This window comes from Balearica regulorum, chromosome 1 (assembly GCF_011004875.1).
Source record: "Balearica regulorum gibbericeps isolate bBalReg1 chromosome 1, bBalReg1.pri, whole genome shotgun sequence".
NCBI lineage: Eukaryota > Metazoa > Chordata > Aves > Gruiformes > Gruidae > Balearica > Balearica regulorum.
In genome coordinates this window covers 152,165,668-152,185,436 of record NC_046184.1, presented here as the reverse complement: position 1 = coordinate 152,185,436, position 19,769 = coordinate 152,165,668, and the positions used below count along the sequence as shown (strand labels likewise).

The window sequence follows — 19,769 nt, the reverse complement described above, 5'->3', positions numbered from 1 at the left end:
AGAAGGGCTTGTGTCACAAACCTGAAGAGCAATGATGCAAACAGAATGTATGATTTCAGTTGTATTTTATTTTTGTTTCAATTTCCATACAGGTAAAGATGTGTTTGAAGCGTTTTATAAGAAAGACTTGGCCAAAAGACTGCTGGTTGGAAAAAGTGCATCAGTAGATGCTGAGAAGTCCATGTTGTCAAAGCTTAAACACGGTAGGTGTATTGAGATGTGTTATATTTTTATTACTTTTTGGCATGTAAATTGGAATACCTATTTTCTCATCCTTTAAGAAGCAACAGGCCAGATTTTAAGTAATAGCTGAGCATATCCCAGCTTTCATTGTGCTCAGCGAGAACTGCTGAGCTGACCTCTTGGATGTGGGACTGGTTCACTTAATGTACCTACAGAGGAGCAAAACCCTTAAAACATGTACCTAGTTGTGGGTGCTCTGGACCTGGCAAATCTGGCTCAGCTGTCTCAGGTTAAACCTTTATTGCTTGTTCTGTGCTTCTTTGTAATCGTGGGATTTTTGCTTTAATTCGTGTGACAGAATGTGGCGCTGCTTTTACCAGCAAACTGGAGGGCATGTTCAAGGACATGGAACTGTCAAAAGATGTCATGGTTCAGTTTAAGCAGGTACATTCAGCTTCTGTTTGTGTGCTAAATTTTCAGTAGTGATGAGGAGGCACTTAATGGTGTTATACCTTGGGTTAAGCTAAAATAAAATAAAACAGCTTTTGAGCAGGTCCTGATCATAGTAAGAGTCTATTTATAGTTCTATTTATAGAACAGAATTTATTTATTGTGTATCTATTCAGAGATAATCTTATTTTACAGTTTTATTTGATTCCTTTTTAAGTAAATTACGGTGGTCTAAATACCACATAATAATTTAGCTGTCTGACATCCTTTAAAGTCCATACCCCTTTATTCTGTAAGCTGTTGCTGCTCTGATGAATTGTTTGTGAATGACCCACACCAAAGAAACTCCCTGAAGGTTGCTAAGTGCACAGAAACCATGTATGTCTCAGTCCCAAAGCTTCCAACCTGTTGGTAGCCAAGGGAATGCTTGGAGGAAATACCGTATATGCTTACCCGGTTGTAGCACTTATCCCTGGGTGACACGATACTGGGGTGTCTGACCCCGGAATAAAATACTCCAGTGACTTTTCTGTCCCAGACTTTGCAGCCTGGCTTGTCTGATGCTGTGCTCAAATAACAAGAAAATGTGTTGTCTTACAGACATGTGGAAGTCCCAGGGGATTCTTGTGATCTTAGAGTTCTTGCCCTGGCTTCTGATCAAAAGCTTTACTTTTGCTTTATTTGTGTGTGATTGAAGTTCCTTTGACCTTAATATCCTGTAAAGACAGCAGTCTAGGATATTTCAAGGCACACTGTAGTTTTCTTTTTACTTCCAACCACTTGCTGTGTTTTGAAACTGGGGACAGGAGCAATAAGTAGTCATGAAATTCAAAATCTTGGTAGAGCATGTTTAACCAAGGATATGGCCTGCAGAATTTTTTCATTATTCTGCCAACTTTAAATTTCTAATTTAAGTATATATCTTTTCCAAATCAGCATGCAAACAGTATACTTGAATGATTTTTTTTTCCTCTTGTATTTTAGTATATGCAGAACCAAAGTGACCCAGGAAATATAGACCTGACAGTAAATATATTAACTATGGGGTATTGGCCAACTTATACACCTATGGAAGTCCACTTAAATCCAGAGGTTAGTGTTTGAATTCTCCTTCTAAATGCACTTTATGGAGTGGAATCATAATCACTATCATAGGGTGAACTAGTGCCTTCATTTAATGTTTTTTCTGCTAGATATTTAAGAGGATTATCTCATTTTAAAGATTACGAAATTGCACAAAATAAAATGTAGTGGATAAAATCCACTTTTTTGTGGTGATGGTTTAACTTAGTATGTTTTTTTCACCTTTTTTTCAATAATAATAATAAAGTAAATTAAATAAAATTAATTAAAGTAAAATCAGTGTCCTATTTAACATTGCAGTCAAGCACTTAAAAGTTTAAAACTGGACAGTTCACCTTAATTTAGTCAATCATTAACTACATTGCTTAGGCATTTTGATCTAGCCAATAGTTAGGTTACTGCAGTTTTTTTCTGTAAGGTCCTTCCTCTGTTCCCTGCAACGTGTCTCACAAAACTAGCCCCTGCATTTAAATGGCATTTGCCTGAAAAAAGATTGCTTCGAGTTCAGAGGTTTTTTACAAAGCTCCTATCAGTAACAATTTAAGTTGAAATGTGTATTTGGAGTCCAATTTCCTGCAATACCTTGCTTGATCTGAAATGTGGGAAGCACTTCAGAGGCCAAAGGTGGTAGCAAGGTTCCTGTTCAGTTCAGAAGATGTGGAAGCTTTTGTGCTCTTCCTCCTGTGGCGTCTTTTCCTCAGTAGCAGACTGCTTCAGAAGAATCCAACCTGAGCAATGCGTCATGAAAATGGAGGGGTGAAACCCCCTTACTTGGAAATAAGAGGGTATGAAGTACTGGAACCAGACTTGAATCTGTATAGGAGAAACTAAAGGAAGAACTTGAGAGCAGATTCGGTAAAATGTATGCTTTTTGTCCTGTGACTTCTTGGTCAGATTCAAAGTCCAGGACAAAACTAGTATTTATTTTTGAGGCTTAAAACCCTTTATGGGAGGTTATTTTACTTTTATTTAAAACAAACAAACAGAAGGAAATTTAAAAAGCAAAATTAAAAGCTATTTTTGAATTGTGACTTTCTTTTGTGCATAATAGTAGCAGTGTACTTGAGAGCAGAATTTTGCTCTTTGGATTTAGTTTTTCAGACAAAGACACTTACTGTGAAATGCTGTTGAGGAGAATAAAGAAATTACATGTGTGAAATCATCCAGCATCATTGCACTGGTATAAAGCTAATAAAGATTTTTCTGTCTTTGCTTTACAGATGATAAAGCTTCAAGAGGTATTTAAAACCTTTTACCTGGGAAAACACAGTGGTCGAAAGCTCCAATGGCAGACCACTTTAGGGCATGCTGTCCTAAAGGCGGAATTTAAGGAAGTAAGTTTGCTCGTGTAATACTTAGCTCGTTGGGATAAAATTTAAGTTAGCTATTTGAAATCTAGCCATGTATTTTTCATAAAGGTAGTAACATTTTTGTGGAGGAACAATCACAATTCAGTACTGTTATCTTGTATAGAAAGTAGGCTTTTTATAATTAAACTGAAATACTGCCTAGAAAACAGAAGACAACAATATGATACCTTTTGGTAACATTCGATAGGAATTGCTGCTCATTCAAATAAAGAAAGTTGTAATAAAGCAGGAAATTAATAAAAAGAACACAGCATCTTTTTAATGTGGAATTGTTTTGATCATAGAAATAAGGGTGACACTTTTAGTATGCTTCAATGATACAAAAAGAGACTGAAGGGTGTTAGTCATGTAATGACTGTGGTTAAAATTTAAATGCTTGTTGAATTATTTAAATCTTAAATAACCACATTGTTTCTTAATGTGGTTTTGTTTTGTCTCATGGAATATCTTGCCTTTGCTAATCATGAAGCTTAACTGAGCCAGAGCAAAGACAAGAAAACTTGAATTCTTTTACTGACTCATTGTGAATATGAAACTTAGAGGTTTAGGCATTATGTAACAGATGGATAGGTTTGTAGTTGTCACTTGACAGAAGTGTTTACAGCTGTCTGAAAAGTTTTTTATTTTCTTTCTGTTGCTTGTTTGTACAGGCATTGTGCTACTGATAATACTCTCACTCTGTATCACAGTAAACCAAAATTGTCTTTTGGTTTTTTCATATTTGATCCAACGCCAAGATTTCTTTTGTATTAGTTTGTTCTTCTCTATAAAATGAAACTTGAGTGAAGTATGAAGAGATTCACTATTGATGGCGGCAAAGCCAGAATATCATATATTGTAATTAAAATGAAGTAAATGATGTGAAGTAAATACAAGGCCATTCTAATGAGTTTCTGCTGTGTGCTGTATGGCTACTGTTAGAGGAGAGAAAAAAAGAGGTTTTAAAAATATCCTGTTTCCTCGATACTGCATTCAGGCAGATTCCTCTGTGTGCTAGGCATTCTAAAATGTACATCTCCTCTTCTAGAAATAGAAAAAAGATTGTATAGCTTCTGTAACTTGTCAGATTTGGGGGAAACAATAGAAAATGCTCCGAATATTACTTCTAATTATTTGATATTTCTTTTTTAGGGAAAGAAAGAATTTCAAGTATCGCTCTTTCAGACATTAGTGTTGCTTATGTTTAATGAAGGAGATGAATTCAGTTTTGAAGAAATTAAAATGGCAACTGGTGTAGGTAGGAAGCATTCTGTTTGATTCTTAAATTTATTCACTGAGTAATTGCCAATTATGTTTTGGTATGTAAAGGCCTAATTTTAAGAAATTTGCCGTGATCATGAGGACAAACTTTATGAACCAATAGTATATAGACACTAAAGGAGATGAGGAATACACACTGCTGGTACTTCCTAGTGTAGATAAAATAGATACTTCACAAAACTAATAGTAAGAGCTGTGTAGCATATGGTACTACTAGCAACCTATTAGATTTACAAAATATATCATCACAATTCTTGAAATTCAAGTGGTGATAAAGACTGTTGTGTGTACAGTTTATTTTTGTTTCATTACAGTTTGAAATACTATGTTTTGAAAATGATCTGTTGTAGAATACTGTCATTTGGGGGTAATTCAAGAGAGTATTTTCAACTGAACTGTTCTGAGAGCTTGCCCACCTATTTTCCATTACTGTTGCTGGAGTGCCGCATTTACAGTAGGTCTGATTCATTAAGACGACCAGTGTCCTGTAGGGTGTATACTTTGTAGCTGTCTCCCTCTGCACTTGAAATCAGGCAGAAAGGACAAAGAAAACTGAGGAAAAGAATAGAGGGTTTTGTTTGTAACTATCTGCAGTATCTGCCTTCTGTGTTCTTATACTCTTGGGTGATTTCCCCCACACACACACATTTTTACACTTCCTTGAAATAGTTACAGCCATTGGCATTAAAAACGATCATGCTATCATCTCTTTACTCTCTGGAACCTCTGCATCAACCAGCAGGTCATACCCAGTAGCCCTTCGCATGTTGAATCTTAAGGTCAACCCAACACAGCAACTGCTGAAAGAGTATTTGAACCCATATAAGTACTAAAATATTGTGAATATATTTACTAAAATACTGTAAAATGGGGATATCAAAAATCCTTGTGGTTCAGAATGATGTGTTGCAGAAGGCAGTACAGCCAGGGTGCTCCAGCTTCTCAGCATCAGCGCTTCAAGTTGCTTAGTCATTCGCTCAATTAATGCTAAGGTAGCTGAAGAAGACTCATGCCGGTTTGAATGATAAGTATCAGGATAGTCTGGAGAGTCTCATTAGGTCAGAGTACAATGGTTCCAGAACAGACATAAGTTCAGGCAAGCCTGATCCAGATCCTGCTTTCTCATCTTGTCTTGCTGTATCTTGGAGCTTGTGCTCTGGCTGCCTGACAGCAACAGATTAAAATCTGCTGCATGGAGATGCATTCCATTACAGCACGATAGAAGGGATTTCAATACACTGTTTTTAAGGCAGCTGGCTAGAATTGATAGTTAGGAGCTACCTATATTATGTTACATCATTGCACTGAGTGCCATGTCTGTGTTTCTCTCCCCTGTGGGGAAATAGTATAGGAATGCAGATAATGAGGACAGTTCATGGTCCACGGGGTTCACATGGGGCCAGCATGGATGGCACAAAATCTCTGTCTTCCCAGGCTCTACCTACAGAAGGCATTCAGAGCTGCTCTAGAGAGGTCCCATTCTCACCTAGCAGTCTCCCTGCTTCTAAAGAGGAGGAAACTCTTATGGCCAGAAATGATGTCAGAAATAGGTCCTACACTGCACCCTTCCTGCCTCCTGCTATGTGGGTGATCCTTTCGCTCAGTGGTACGCTGTGGAAGGCTGGTATCTTGGCTAGTTGGAGAAGAACAGCGATTCAGCTATTAGAAAAAGTAGCTGAATTTGTGATGCAGCTGCTTGGTGAATTGATCACTAAGGGCAGAGGTGCTGACAGCCAGACTCTCAGAGACCACCCTGGATGAACCAGAGGTCTTGGCTCATGGCTACGAATAGCAGGATGTGGTAGAAATCCTGGAGGGTAAAACCTGGGCATTAGGGTTGCCATAGAAACTGTTTCTAAATCTTCTAAACACCATGTGTAGGGCTGAACAGACAGGCAGAATTGCAATGTATGCTTGAAAAAATGATGTATGGAAGAGGGTCTAGATTTATGAGGGAGTAGGAAAGCCTTTGAAACAGGGGCAGCCTGTACGAGAAGGGTGGGCTCCATCTAAATTCAAAGGGAGTGAAGTTGTTGGCACATTTTAATGTTTTAGAAAGTCTGTAGGGTTTGTCAGACTTCTCCCTCCACCATCTAAAAATAATATAGTGGATCCGAGAAGAGTTCAGGGAATGGGAATAAAGATGGAAGACATGGAACATCTTCTTTAGAAGGAATGGTTGTATGTGCTATGACCAAACTAGACCAAAAGGTAAATAGAAATCTGTGAATAAGGATTTGTTTTCTTACTCAAAAAAAGCTAGAGGGCAAAAATCCGATATGAGCACATGGTAGTGAAAACTAAACAGCATGTTGTAAAAGCTGGAAGTTTACAGAATTTGAGAGGACAGGTGCAGGGAAGAGCAAAGCACTGAAGGTTTCTCAACACATAGAAACCACCTCTGGCTGAGGAGGTCCCTGGGCCCTAAGTGACTGGAGGCTTACAGAGCAGTAGGATGAGGAGAGGAGGAAGAGCAGGGAAGTGTGGAGCTGTGCTAGCTTTGCTCTTATATGCTGCCCTGTGCTCAACTGCTTATGGCCACTGCTGGAGACAGCATGCTGGGCTAGATAGACTTTCTGACCCAGGGTGCCTGTTCTTCAGTTCTAAACTAAACACTGGAAGGAATACTGAACCTCCCCACTCTGAAGAATTGGCCATAACCACTTCCCTTACTTTGGCGTTCACATGTGCCAGCTCTTTCTGGGAGGTGGTGGAAGCCTCGTGCAGTTTTTGGTGAATTAGCATGTGTTGATGTTGAGACCCTGTTACAAGGTGTTACCCAGTCTTTGCATATTGGTGTTTACTGTGGAAGAGTTCAGAAGGCCATGTACAGGCCGTAGGGCAGAATAAAATACTGCAAGTTGAAGTGTCAGTAAATGGTTTAGAACAGATGAGTGAATCAGACAGTAAATTAGACCACCACCAACTGAACAGTATTCACCCTGAAGCTTTACAGGAATCTGTCTAGATTATAATTTCAGTGAGTCTTGGTGCAAGCTTGACAAGAGCAATGCTAAATTTCTAATTTATTTTTGCATTCATGGAGTAATTCTGCTGATTACTACAGGGTAGTAAGTCTGAACTGATAGGCCCATGGAGAAGTGTATATTAGGTAGGAGCCAGCGTGATTTAAGTGATGCACGATTTTCCTTTCAAATTGAGAGTCAGCAAGTATATACATAATCGTAATTATGCACTTGGCTTTTTAAAAGTTCTTGGTAAGAGCTCCTCACAGGCTCTAAAATAAAGTAAATTTCCATGGCTTGAGAGGGAAAGTCCTCTTAGGGATGAATAATTGATTAAAATTCAGGAAACAACAGGTAGAAATGAATGAGCAGCTTTCATAGTGAAAGGAAGCTGTTGTTTGGAATCTCCAGGTATTGTTCAACATGGCCATTAATGATCTGAAGAAGATGAATATGACAGAATTTGATGCTGATTCCTTAGGAAGGTCAAATCTGAAATGTGTAAAAGCAGTTACAAAAGGAACTCACGCTGTTGAACAATTAGATCAAATGGCATCCAGTGTTGATGAATATAAATATATCTGGGGTCTGCCAGTCATGTCTCCCCAGCTCCCTTGCTGACTATAGTGGAAGATAGGGCCAGTCAGATAAATAGCTGTTTGTTTCACTCAAGAGTCATACTGAAGTTAACATAAATAACTATAATTAAATTTATAGTATGACTTAAAACTTTCAGTCACTTAAGCAAGCGCTTAATAAGAAAAAAGCCTTAAGAATAAAGTGCCTAAGAATAAAGCCTAGCAATTTATGATATCAGTGCTGCACTTAGCAGGATAGGACAGCCATGGCCAAAGTTCCAGTTCCTTAAGAAGTCTTTCATACGTTATCTACTACATATATTTTAAAGACGTAAATATGATATATTCTGTGATTATACTGTCCAGACACTTACTTAGGCGGCTTCAGTATTAGCTACATCGCTGTGTTTACAGTATTACAAGTCAGTTTTGTAAATGTCTTGCACTTAAAGTAAGTGGGTATCTAGATATTAAAAATCCTGCACTTAAAGTAAGGGGGTATCTAGATATTAAAAATCCTGTGTATTGAGAGAGTTTGGGCAACTGGTCTCTACGTGGATTTCAGACTTTGTCTGTTGTATCTTTATATTCCATCCCCATCTAACACAAAATACATACACTTTTGCGGGTCAAAAAGTCATACTCATGAATTTTCCTCAGGCTACATAGAAGAGTACCTCATGGGCGATAACCACACTGCGGGGCGGGGGGGGGACCAAAAAACCAAGAAACACCAAACCCAAACAAAACATCAAGTGGATTTATGCCCCTTTAGGATATCATTGTCTTCATCTGTATTACCTGGCATATTTGGAATTTGTGTTTTGCAGTCACTTACAATAAATTATCACCAGTCTCTTTACAGAGCTGAGGTTGTCCCTGGTACCTTACCGCAGTTAGCAAATGCATAAACTGTCACTCGGAGAAAGAATGGTTACATTCTCTTTTGTAACTGTGCTTCTTTGAGATGCGTTGTCCCAATATACCCCATGCATTTACCTGCCTTTCTCATTAACAAGAAAGCCCCTAGGAGCTGTAGTTTTTACTTTTGCTTCAGTGATTAGTAGGAAATTGCAGATTCCTTCCCTTTGGCATACTGCAACCTGCAACTTAGCGTGCAGGGCAGAAGCAAAACTCCGAAGTACACTGAGTGTTTTTAACAGCATCCTTTGTTTGGACAAAACCACAACTCAACAATCTCCATTTACTGAAGGTGAAATACCCAAAAAGTGTGAAACATCACAAATGCCTGTATAGTCAATGTGGTTTAAAGGATTTTAGTAATCATAGAACAGCTGGAAGTTTAAAAAAAGGGAAAAGGTCACTCTGTGTGAAAGTTGAAGTATTTTAGAAATAATAATAGCGTTAATCTTTTACTCAGCTACACTGCACTTCAGCACTGGATTGCAAAACCTTTCTTTTAATTTTTAGACTAAAACTCTGTTCAGGAGATCCAACACACTTGGTGATAATTTTATATTGTGAATAAGTATTCTAGAGACTGCAGAGGCTGTTTTAATGCAAAATCTTGATACAAGACTCTGCAACATAATTACTAGAATATTTTAGAGTTTATTTTATCCACTTGTCCAAATGCTTTTAGCTTTAAATCTCACTAGATAAAATTTTCCTCACCTACTTGTTCCTACTACTTTCCTGTTGTGGGGGAAGTTTGTGACTATAATAGCTGTCAGCTCTGCCTTCTCACAAAACATCATCCTATCAATTTAGACTTCTGTTATTTTATTATATATTTTCATACATATAGTGATATATATGATATAGTGATAAATAGTGATAAAATCATAAAATGGGTGGCTTGAATTTGTCGTTGACCTATTACTTTTTTTCTTCTAAAGTCATGTTACTACCAACCAAAACTAAAGCCATAAAATTAGACTCATGTTAATGTGAAATCTATTCTGAAACTACTTTTGCATAGAAAGCTCACTGAGATGAGCCTGAGTCTGTCATCCTGATGTATACAATTCTGTGCATGCTCTCAGCACTCACTGTGAAAGATGTGAGACCAAGTTTGAAGGCTCTAAGTTGTTAAACCTAACTGGAACTTAGCTGGAAGAAGGTATTAGCATAAACCCAGTAACTTTTCAATTGTCTTCCTAGCTTCATCACATAAAACTCATGTTAATGTTTTGTTCTGCTTTCTCCCATACTTTTGAACTTCTTCACAGAGGACAGTGAATTAAGAAGAACCTTGCAGTCTTTAGCTTGTGGAAAAGCACGAGTATTGGTTAAAAATCCAAAGGGCAAGGATGTAGAAGATGGAGATAAATTCATCTTTAATGGTGATTTCAAGCATAAATTGTTTAGAATAAAGATCAACCAAATCCAAATGAAAGAAACAGTATGTATTTATTTTTTGTCTTCATTCTGTTTGTTAACTGTTTACACGCATGGAGAGACAGAATCTCTGCATTTCCTCTCGTAGTTTGTGCATATGGAGAAAGGAAACATAATTAATTTTTTTGGTAGTCAGAATGACTTGCAGAGGCAATAAAGGCCTCAGAACTCACTGAAATTGAAACAACTTAGGCTCCTTCCTGTGCTTGCAAATTTAAATGCCTCTATATTAAACTGATAGGATCTTGTAGATGTTTCAGTCCATTTTGGAAGTTTTCATGGTATGGCTGCAGCATTTGTGCTGTATTGAACTCATGAATCAAATGTCATAGAATCATAGAATGGTTTGGGTTGGAAGGGACCTCAAAGATCATCCAGTTCCAACCCCCCTGCCATGGGCAGGGACACTCTCCACTAGACCACGTTGCCCAAAGCCCCATCCAACCTGGTCTTAAACACTTCCAGGGATGGGGCACCCGCAACCTCTCTGGGCAACCTGTTCCAGTTCCTCACCACTCTCACCAGTGAAGAATTTCTTTCTAACATCTAATCTAAATCGACCCTCCTTCAGCTTAAACCCATTACCCCTTGTCCTGTCACTACACTCCCTGATAAACAGTCCCTCTCCAGCTTTCCTGTAGGCCCCTTCAGGTACTGGGAGGCTGCAATTAGATCTCCCCAGAGCCTTCCCTTCTCCAGGCTGAACAACCCCAACTGTCTCAGCCTGTCCTCATAGGAGAGGTGCTCCAGCCCTCCGATCAGCTTCGTGGCCCTCCTCTGGACTTGCTCCAACAGCTCCATATCTGTCTTGTACTGGGGCCCCCAGAGCTGGACGCAGTACTCCAGGTGGGGTCTCACAAGAGCGGAGTAGAGGGGGTCACCCCGTTGCTTCTTTATTTAGTGGGTAAGAGAGCCACTACAGTCAGGGTTCTCCCTGTTCTTGCAGCGGATGTCTTTGTTGTACTTCAATCCCAATTCTTGACACAAGGTGATGTGTTCTAAGTAACACTGAGTTGTTTCCTTTTTGCCTTTGCATATTAAAATCCCTAAAAGTCAAATTGGAGTTGAGCAGTTTCATACAGAAGGCTACTGTATGTGGGCTGTCAAACTCTTACTTGCTCTCTCAAATATCTGAAGTGAGTTTTTAAGATTTAGTTTAATTTATCAAATAGATTTAAAATAAGAGATACATTATTTTTTCTTTACATTATCCTTAATTTTATCTTTGGCTTGCTTTAGCAGGATACTTCAGAATCACTTAGTTTTTAGCATGCAGTAATGCATGCATCTGTCTCAAAGATGAGTAAGAATACATGAGTTTCATTTCATTGGAAAGGTTAAGTATAGAAATATAATTGATAAAAAATAACAATAAAAGGTGATATGAATTGTGGTGTTGTGTTCTTTAGGTTGAGGAACAGGTCAGCACAACTGAAAGAGTATTTCAAGACAGGCAATATCAGATTGATGCTGCTATTGTACGAATAATGAAGATGAGAAAGACTCTTGGTCATAATCTCCTTGTTTCTGAATTGTATAATCAACTGAAATTTCCTGTAAAGGTAACTGATTTTGTTTTTCAAACCATCCTAGGATTATCTAAAAATATGTAATATATTTTTCCATTCAGCTTGTCCATAAGAGTAAGAAATGTGTAATATGTCTGAATCAAATCCAAATATTAAAGTATTAAAATGAGTTTGTGAACAGAAATAAGCCAGAGTATCAGTAGGAAATTATATTTATATATTTACTATGACACATTTTCTGATATACTGTTAGCAGTCCTATTTTTTTAATAAATAAAATATATTTGCATTTATATTAGTAACAGTTTTCACTGATCTCATCTTTTCTTGTAGCCTGGAGACTTGAAAAAGAGGATTGAATCTCTGATTGACAGAGACTATATGGAGAGAGACAAAGACAACCCCAATCAGTACCACTATGTTGCATAATGGAGAGGAAACACTTCTATTTAAAGAAAAACAAACCAATAAAAAACCCCAAAAATGAAAACCAAAATCATCCACATATATCTTCAGGACACCGAATACCTATGCTGTTCCAGACTTTCTTTTAGCAGATTTCAGGTTGATGTATATTATTCAACCAGCTGCATGCACTGCTGTGGAAGAGAAGCAAAATGACATGTTAACTGATCATCCTTGTCAAGACTCCTTACTAATTTTAAACACCATGTTTTTATTTCTTTTAGTTACTCTTCTGTTCTTTTGGGTTCTTGAGAATTTAGTTTTACAGTTTTGTTTAACAATGTCATTGAAGTTGGATGGAAAGGTAAAATTACCTGTGTGAGAAATACTTCTGTGATGGATGCAAGTCTGGTTTCCTTGTTTATGTGTTCCTAACTGCATCCTTAAAGACCCTATATGCTGCATTCTTTAGCTACAGTGACAACTTGGGTAACTTTTTAAAAACCCTTAATTGATGAACACTTATGTACAAGCAGTGTTGTTGAAATACACTGAATTTTTGAAATTACGCACCATGAAAACCCTTAAACTTGTGTTCAATTAATTTTCTTTCAAATGATTATAAACTTCAGTCTGGTTTGGATAAATCAGGTTTTGAAGTGAGATTCTTGAAGTGCCAAGAGGACAACTGCGTTCATGTGTGTAGTGAGTTGTTGGATTATTTAGCTAAGATAGGGATTATTATTTTATTACTACTGCTGCTGGCTTGGGTGGCAAAGATTAGATCTGAGTCAAAGAGGCCCTACTTCATTTTAGGGCAACTGGTGTTTATCACTGTTTATGTAATTGCCGCAACATTTAGTTTTGCCTTTAAAATAACATACAGGGAACCTACTGTACAGCGTGCTCCACTTTAAACAACAAAACCTTTTTTTTAAAAAATACTTTTATGGTCTTGATATTGTGAAAGCATAGTTTTTTGTCTTGAAAGACTTAAGGATTTTGTGAGTACTTTGTTACATATTGTATATATGTAAGTTGATTTGAATTAAAGAATGAAAGACACTGTAGATCTGTTAGATAATTGTAACTATCAGGAAGACATCTTTTGTGGTAATACTTACAAGACTGTCTTTATTTTCCAGATTTGCATACTGGTGTGTTTCATTCTGAAAGAGAGCTACCAAAGGAGTTTTTTGATCATGGCATAAATGAGAATTTAACTGAGCAATATTTTCTTGAGAGATACCTTACTAAGTTTATGTAACATGGGGTTTGTGCATCAGTTAAAAGGCTGCTGCCTCTCTTAAAGTAAGCATTGCTAAGAGTTGACATCTTGTGGATTTACATATTAAAGCCCTTATTCTGTCATCTGGTGTCATTAATTGCATTGCATTCTTCTGAATTATTTTTGTCCCTTTGTGTTTAGAAACTAAACATGTTTAGTTTATTGTATTTAAAACATATTTAATATTGTAATTTAATGTAGACTTATTTTAATATTTGAATCTTCAGTTAATGCAAATAAAAATCTTTGATGCATACTGAATATTAATTTCTTAGCCTTTGTGAGATTGTGGCACTTCAGTGTATTCACGCAGTTTGTTCTTCAGCATTGATGATACCGTTCACCTCGGAATTCACTTTCTGTGCATATGGAAGCCGATCACATCCATCTTACTAGGCTTTTAAAACAAAAAGGAGTCTGTCCCTCATGGAAATGTAATGGGCAGGGGCTTTATATGCACAGAAATTTGGCGGTAGTATGCAGTAACTGATACCAAACAGGGAATGCGTACAGCCTTCCCTTTCTGAACCCAGGCTTCCTGGTTCAACAGTTTTAAACAGTAGATTAAAAGCAGTGGTGTTATCCTGAAGATGATTGAAATGGTTCTGCCTTATGAAGCAATGTTAATTGATCCAAAGTGCCGAGGTGTGCCATTTTTCTTAATTGCCATAGACTAGAACTCTTTGGCCAAATTACTCTGGTTTAGCAATTAAAAATGAGTTGTTCCATGAGCAGTGGGAATAATGAAGCCCGTCTTTCTGTGATGTACGCCCTTGGTCCCCTACTGTCATCCCCCCCATACAGTCTCGAGCAGCAGCACTGCAGAGGGGGTTCTGCTTAGTTCTGCCTTTCTACTCGTGGGAGCGTTGAGTTTGTTCTTTTCTCAGCTGCTGACCTCTCTTGCCCCCCAAACCTGCAGAGAATGGAATGATCTCTGAAGATCATTTTTCTTTTTTTTACTCTTTTTACTCTTCCAAATGGGTCTGAAAGTGGCTTCAGAGGATCAAAAGCTATGGGAGAGATGGACAGGCCAGGTGATTGTGACTCCCTTTTTCTCATGTCCTCATTTTTAATTTGATTTTCTCAAATTTCTCTTCCTGGGATTTTGTATGTGTTGAACCAAACAGGTAAGCAGTTATTTTATTAGCATGGTAATGACTTCTTCATAGCAAAAGAGCTGCATTTGATTGCTTTTTGATAGTTTGCAATAGAATTTGGCTGAGCATCCAGTCTCAACCAGGCCAGCTATTTGGTTCACATCGCCCCGAGTGTATTTGTGCCCAGAGGGCAGAGGTTGTGAAACATTTCTTCCTGGAAGATCACTCAGTGTTGAAGACATCAGGCTGTAGCAAAGTAACAGATTTCCTCTGAAGTGTGTCTATGTTCAGAACACGTCTTGAAAACCTGGATCTTGGCAATTTGGTGTCCTTGGAACAAATTGTATAGCATCTTCTATGGATGACAACAATAATGGCACAAATCTGGGATACAGGTAAGAGCTCTCCAATCTTACCAAAACCTTCCCATTTAACTCAAACATTCAGATACCTCATCTAGACATTATATAAAAAGCAATTTTCCTAAATGTGATGCCCTGTCATCTAGCCCAATGTTTCCTGAGGGAAAGCAACTGTGAGAACGCAGGTTGATGGCTGACTTGCAGCTGCTTCCCAAGTCTGGCAATTAACTGCTCCTTACCAGCCACCAACAGCCTCCTTCCCACCCACTGTTTTCTTAGTTCCGTATTTTAGCTTCCCCTGTATTCCTTTATCTGAACCTAGATTTATCATTTAGCTCCCTTGGTTGGCTGCAGCTTCTTTTTTCCTTTGTGCTACACATCTTCGAAAAATAATTACACACCTTTCAGACAAATTTAGTGCATTGATTTGTTATGCAGACCGACCTATTTGTAGGTTTATCATCTTTGGCAGGTGTGTTAAGGAGAGCGGACTCTGTACTGTAACCTTGGTTATCTATTCCTAGCAAGTCTCTTCAGAAAGAAAATAACCAAGTGAAGTCAGATAACACGCAGCAAAAGGCTACAGGAAGAATGGAGTCCTGTTTCATGGAAATTCTTTCCTGGTAAAAATTCCCAGCCAGCACTCTGTCTTCTGTGCTGATACTCTGCCTCGACTTTGCAAAACAGTTTGTATTTGTATAAGAACCGTGAAGATGATCAGAGGGCTGGAGCACCTCTCCTATGAAGACAGGCTGAGAGAGTTGGGGTTGTTCAGCCTGGAGAAGAGAAGGCTCTGGGGAGACCTTATAGCAGCCTTCCAGTACCTGAAGGGGCCTACAGGAAAGCTGGAGAGGGACTGTTTACAAGGGCATGGAGTGACAGGACAAAGGGTAATGGCTTTAAACTAAAAGAGGGTAGATTTAGATTAGATGTTAGAAAGAAATTCTGTGGGGGTGGTGAGGCACTGGCACAGGTTGCCCAGAGAAGCTGTGGATGCCCCCTCCCTGGCAGTGTTCAAGGCCAGGTTGGATGGGGCTTTGGGCAACCTGGTCTAGTGGAGGGTGTCCCTGCCCATGGCAGGGGGGTTGGAACTAGATGATCCTTGAGTTCTCTTCCAACCCAAACCATTCTATGATTCTATTGTAGTAACTGCTCCTAGATCTTGTGGGTATTTCCCATGTTCTTCCCCATAAGGGGCTGCTCTGCATCCATGGCTCTTCAGGGCCAGGAAATGTACCACAGGTAATGTGGAACTGCATGCAGGTTGGTTGGACAGCAGCTCTGTCAAGCAAAATGCATAAGGGCTGGGTATGGACTACATTTCCCTCAGTGATGGCACTCATTTGGATGTCCAAGCCATCTATATACCAGCTTTTAGAGAAGCTGGAACTTTATGTTTCTCTATGTCTTACCCTGCTATCAAGTTTGATTGATGTTGGCCAGGAAGTTATTGAGCAGTGAGGGTGATGGTGAACATAGTGGCATAACACTTGTTTCATTAGGAAAGCAGGCTAACAAACACCCTGGTAATATTTCTGCTGACAATGACGATTGGGTTTTGTGCAGTCTCTACACCGCTATAAAAGGCTTAGTAAGCTAATGATCCACACCATTTAAGATCAACATCTTTCTCTGCTGATAGCCTTATGTTCTTTACCTACCGATTTCTTGCTACAATACTGTTGCTTGATGCAACTTTGTGTTGGGTTTGCGTGGCAAGATTTTGGTAGCGGGGGGGGGTCTACAGGGGTGGCTTCTGTGAGAAGCTGCTAGAAGCTTCCCCTGTGTCTGACAGAGCCAATGCCAGCTGGCTCCAAGACGGACCCGCCACTGGCCAAGGCCAAGCCCAAGCCCATCAGTGCCTCTGTGATAACATATTTAAGAAAGAAAAAAACAAGTTAGGGAGAGCTTTTGCAGCCAGAGAGAGGAGTGAGAAGATGTAAGAAACCCTGCAGACACCCAGGCCGGTGCAGAAGGAGGGGCAGGAGGTGCTCCAGGCACCAAAGCAGAGATCCCCCTGCAGCCTGTGGTGAAGACCATGGTGAGGCAGGCTGTCCCCCTGCAGCCCATGGAGGAAGGATGGGGGGGTGTAGAGATTCCACCTGCAGCCCATGGAGGACCCCACACTGGAGCAGGTGGAGGCACCTGAAGGAGGCTGTGGCCTGTGGGAAGCCCGCGCTGGAGCAAGCTCCTGGCAGGACCTGTGGAGAGAGGAGCCCACACTGGAGCAGGTTTGCTGGCAGGACTTGTGACCCTGTGGGGGACCCACGCTGGAGCAGTTTGCTCCTGAAGGTCTGCACCCCATGGGAGAGACTCACGCTGGAGCAGTTCGTGAAGGACTGTCTCCCGTGAGAGGGACCCCACGCTGGAGCAGGGGAATGATGAGAGGAGTCCTCCCCCTGAGGATGAAGTGGCAGCAGAAACAACGTGTGATGAACTGACCGTAACCCCCATTCCCCGTTCCCCCTGTGCCGCTGAGGGGGGAGGAGGTTGAAGCCGGGAGTGAAGTTGAGCCCAGGAAGATGGGAGGGGTGGGGGGAGGTGTTTTAAGATTTGATTTTATTTCTCATTCCTCTACTCTGTTTTGCCTAGTAATAAATTAGATGAATTCCCTCTCTAAGTTCAGTCTGTTTTGCTCATGACGATAATTAGAGAGTGATCTCTCCCTGTCCTTATCTCGACCCACAAGCTTTTTGTTACACCTTTTCTCCCCTGTCTAATGAACGAGGGGAGTGATAGAGCGGCTCTGGTGGGCACCTGGCCCCCAGCCAGGGTCAACCCACCACAGACTTATGTATTAATTGGTAGTTATCCAAGCATATGCTGTTTTCCAACGTATAGACACTAATTTTCAGTAGACAAGCGGACTACTGCACAGCAAGCATAAACCTAACATTGGGCCTGCCTCTGTTTTGTTTTCTGGCAGACTTCAAGTAGTCCACAGACCTTCCTCCACTCCTGGTGCAGGTTCCTAAAACAGTGATCAAAAACTGAGAACAGCCCATGTCACACCTCCATTAACCTCAACTCCTCTGCAGATGACTCATTCAAACACTTGATCAGAGCTGTTCCTTATGTCCTTTTTCAAACCAACTAACTTTTGCTTTTGGCAATACATGGCAAGAATAAAGATTGCTAGAAGTGCTGCAGGGAAAAGCAAACAAACTAATATAAAACATTTGTGTTTCTAAAAATGCACAGATAAAAATACAGTATTAAGAAAGCAATGTCTGTTTATAGTAATAGCATTGAAACAAGAAAGGCAGATCCTCGAGCCATCCTGAAGAGCAAATAAACTTGTGTAGGATGTTTTGGGGAAATAGAAAGTGTAAGTGAACCAAGACAAGCATCAGTGAAAGATCATCAAGTGTAGAGTAGCTGGACTTGACTTTAGCAGCTGGTAGTAGCTAAATCCCATTTCAAATCAGTTCTAAGTAAAAATGTGTGAAGGCAGCTTGGGACCATGAAGGATTCTGCCTCAGAGCTGATTAGTCCAGAGTACACTGCAAGGAGGAGAAGGATGACATGGCAGCCATTTTGAGAAAGGAGAAGCACAGTGCTATTGCCATGCTTTCCAATAGTACTTGACACAGGATTTCAGCAAATTTCTTCATCTGGTTTCACATGAAGAAAGCATACCGTTAACAGCTTAGATACAAAAGAGCATTGAATTACAAAGTGATCAAATGGCCTGGGCTCTGTATCTCCATTACTATGCTAACATCTGACAGTGTGAACAGACAAACTTCACCTCTTTTTTTCTAGTTATCTCAAAAAAAAAAAAAAAAAAAGGGATTTCTTAAAACTCTTGTTTATAAAAACACCAGACAACATCAGAAACTACATGAAGGAGCAATTAATTTTACCCATGCAACCACAAGTCATTTGCAGTCCCTCTTTTGGCTTGGAACAGGTAAGCGGGTTATATGTATACATATATGCATCACTTCAGAGAAAACAGATCATTAACTTCCAGTGCTTTTATACAGCTGGGACTGGATTAATTCTAAGCAAGATGACTGCACTCACCTTAGACTGCCTTTAAATTCAGTGGCAAGAAACGTATTTCGGTGGCAACACAGCATTTAGGTGGGTGAACCGCTCACCCTCCTCCAACACCTCCCCTTTAACGCAGGGGTGCCCGCGCTGCATTCCCCACCGCAAACCACCCAGAGCTGGTAAGGCTGACCCGGGACCGGACGTTCCTCGCAACTCTCATCCTGACTCCCGTTACGGGGGCAAGACGCGTGGCAGTTCGCAGAAAGACCCCGCGCCTCTGAGCGCCCGTTACCAAACCCCCGTGCCGCAGGTGAAGGCTGCTGCAGGCTGCTGCCTACGCCAGGGCAGCAGCGCCCCGAGGCCAAACCACGGCCGTCTTCAGCCCGCGGGGCAACAGGGCCCTGAGCGCCCCGGGGCCCAGAGCGCAGGGCTGGCAGGGAGCGGGGCCCGGGGCTGAGCCGCAGCGTCCGCACGCGGACCCCTCCGGGCGATCACACGCACGCTGAGCGTGCGCACGCGGCTGCAAGGCCGATGTACAAACCGCCACCCCGCAGCCGCGCACGGGCCGTGCGTGAGGGCCCGCTCCTCGCGCCTTTGCACGCGTGAAAACCAACCACCCACGTTCACGCAGGCACACTTTCACAGACACAGCTACGCACGCACACGTACGTAAGCCTGCGTGCGTAGCTATCCCCGCTCGTAAGGCACCGGGGGGGGGGGGGGGGCCGCTGGAGCGCGAGGCAGCCCCGCCCCTCCCGCTCTCGCGAGATCCCTCCCACCTCCGTCGCCGGGGCGCCCGCTGCGCTGAGCTCGTGTGTCACGTGACGGCGCACGGGCG

At 40.8% G+C, this 19,769-nt stretch overlaps 1 protein-coding gene across 3 annotated transcripts in view; it reads left to right on the top strand.

Moving 5' to 3' along the window:
• Positions 1 to 13,734, top strand: part of CUL4A (cullin 4A) — a 43,853-nt gene extending 30,119 nt beyond the window's left edge. For all 3 annotated transcript variants that reach the window (XM_075739574.1, XM_075739591.1, XM_075739583.1), the window contains 8 exons: positions 93 to 203; positions 542 to 627; positions 1,618 to 1,725; positions 2,937 to 3,050; positions 4,218 to 4,323; positions 10,083 to 10,255; positions 11,661 to 11,813; positions 12,114 to 13,734. In XM_075739574.1, the coding sequence (XP_075595689.1) occupies positions 93 to 203; positions 542 to 627; positions 1,618 to 1,725; positions 2,937 to 3,050; positions 4,218 to 4,323; positions 10,083 to 10,255; positions 11,661 to 11,813; positions 12,114 to 12,209 (947 nt within the window). In that variant the 3' untranslated portion in view covers positions 12,210 to 13,734. The remainder of the gene's footprint in view (positions 1 to 92; positions 204 to 541; positions 628 to 1,617; positions 1,726 to 2,936; positions 3,051 to 4,217; positions 4,324 to 10,082; positions 10,256 to 11,660; positions 11,814 to 12,113) is intronic.
• The last annotated feature ends 6,035 nt before the right edge of the window (positions 13,735 to 19,769 follow it).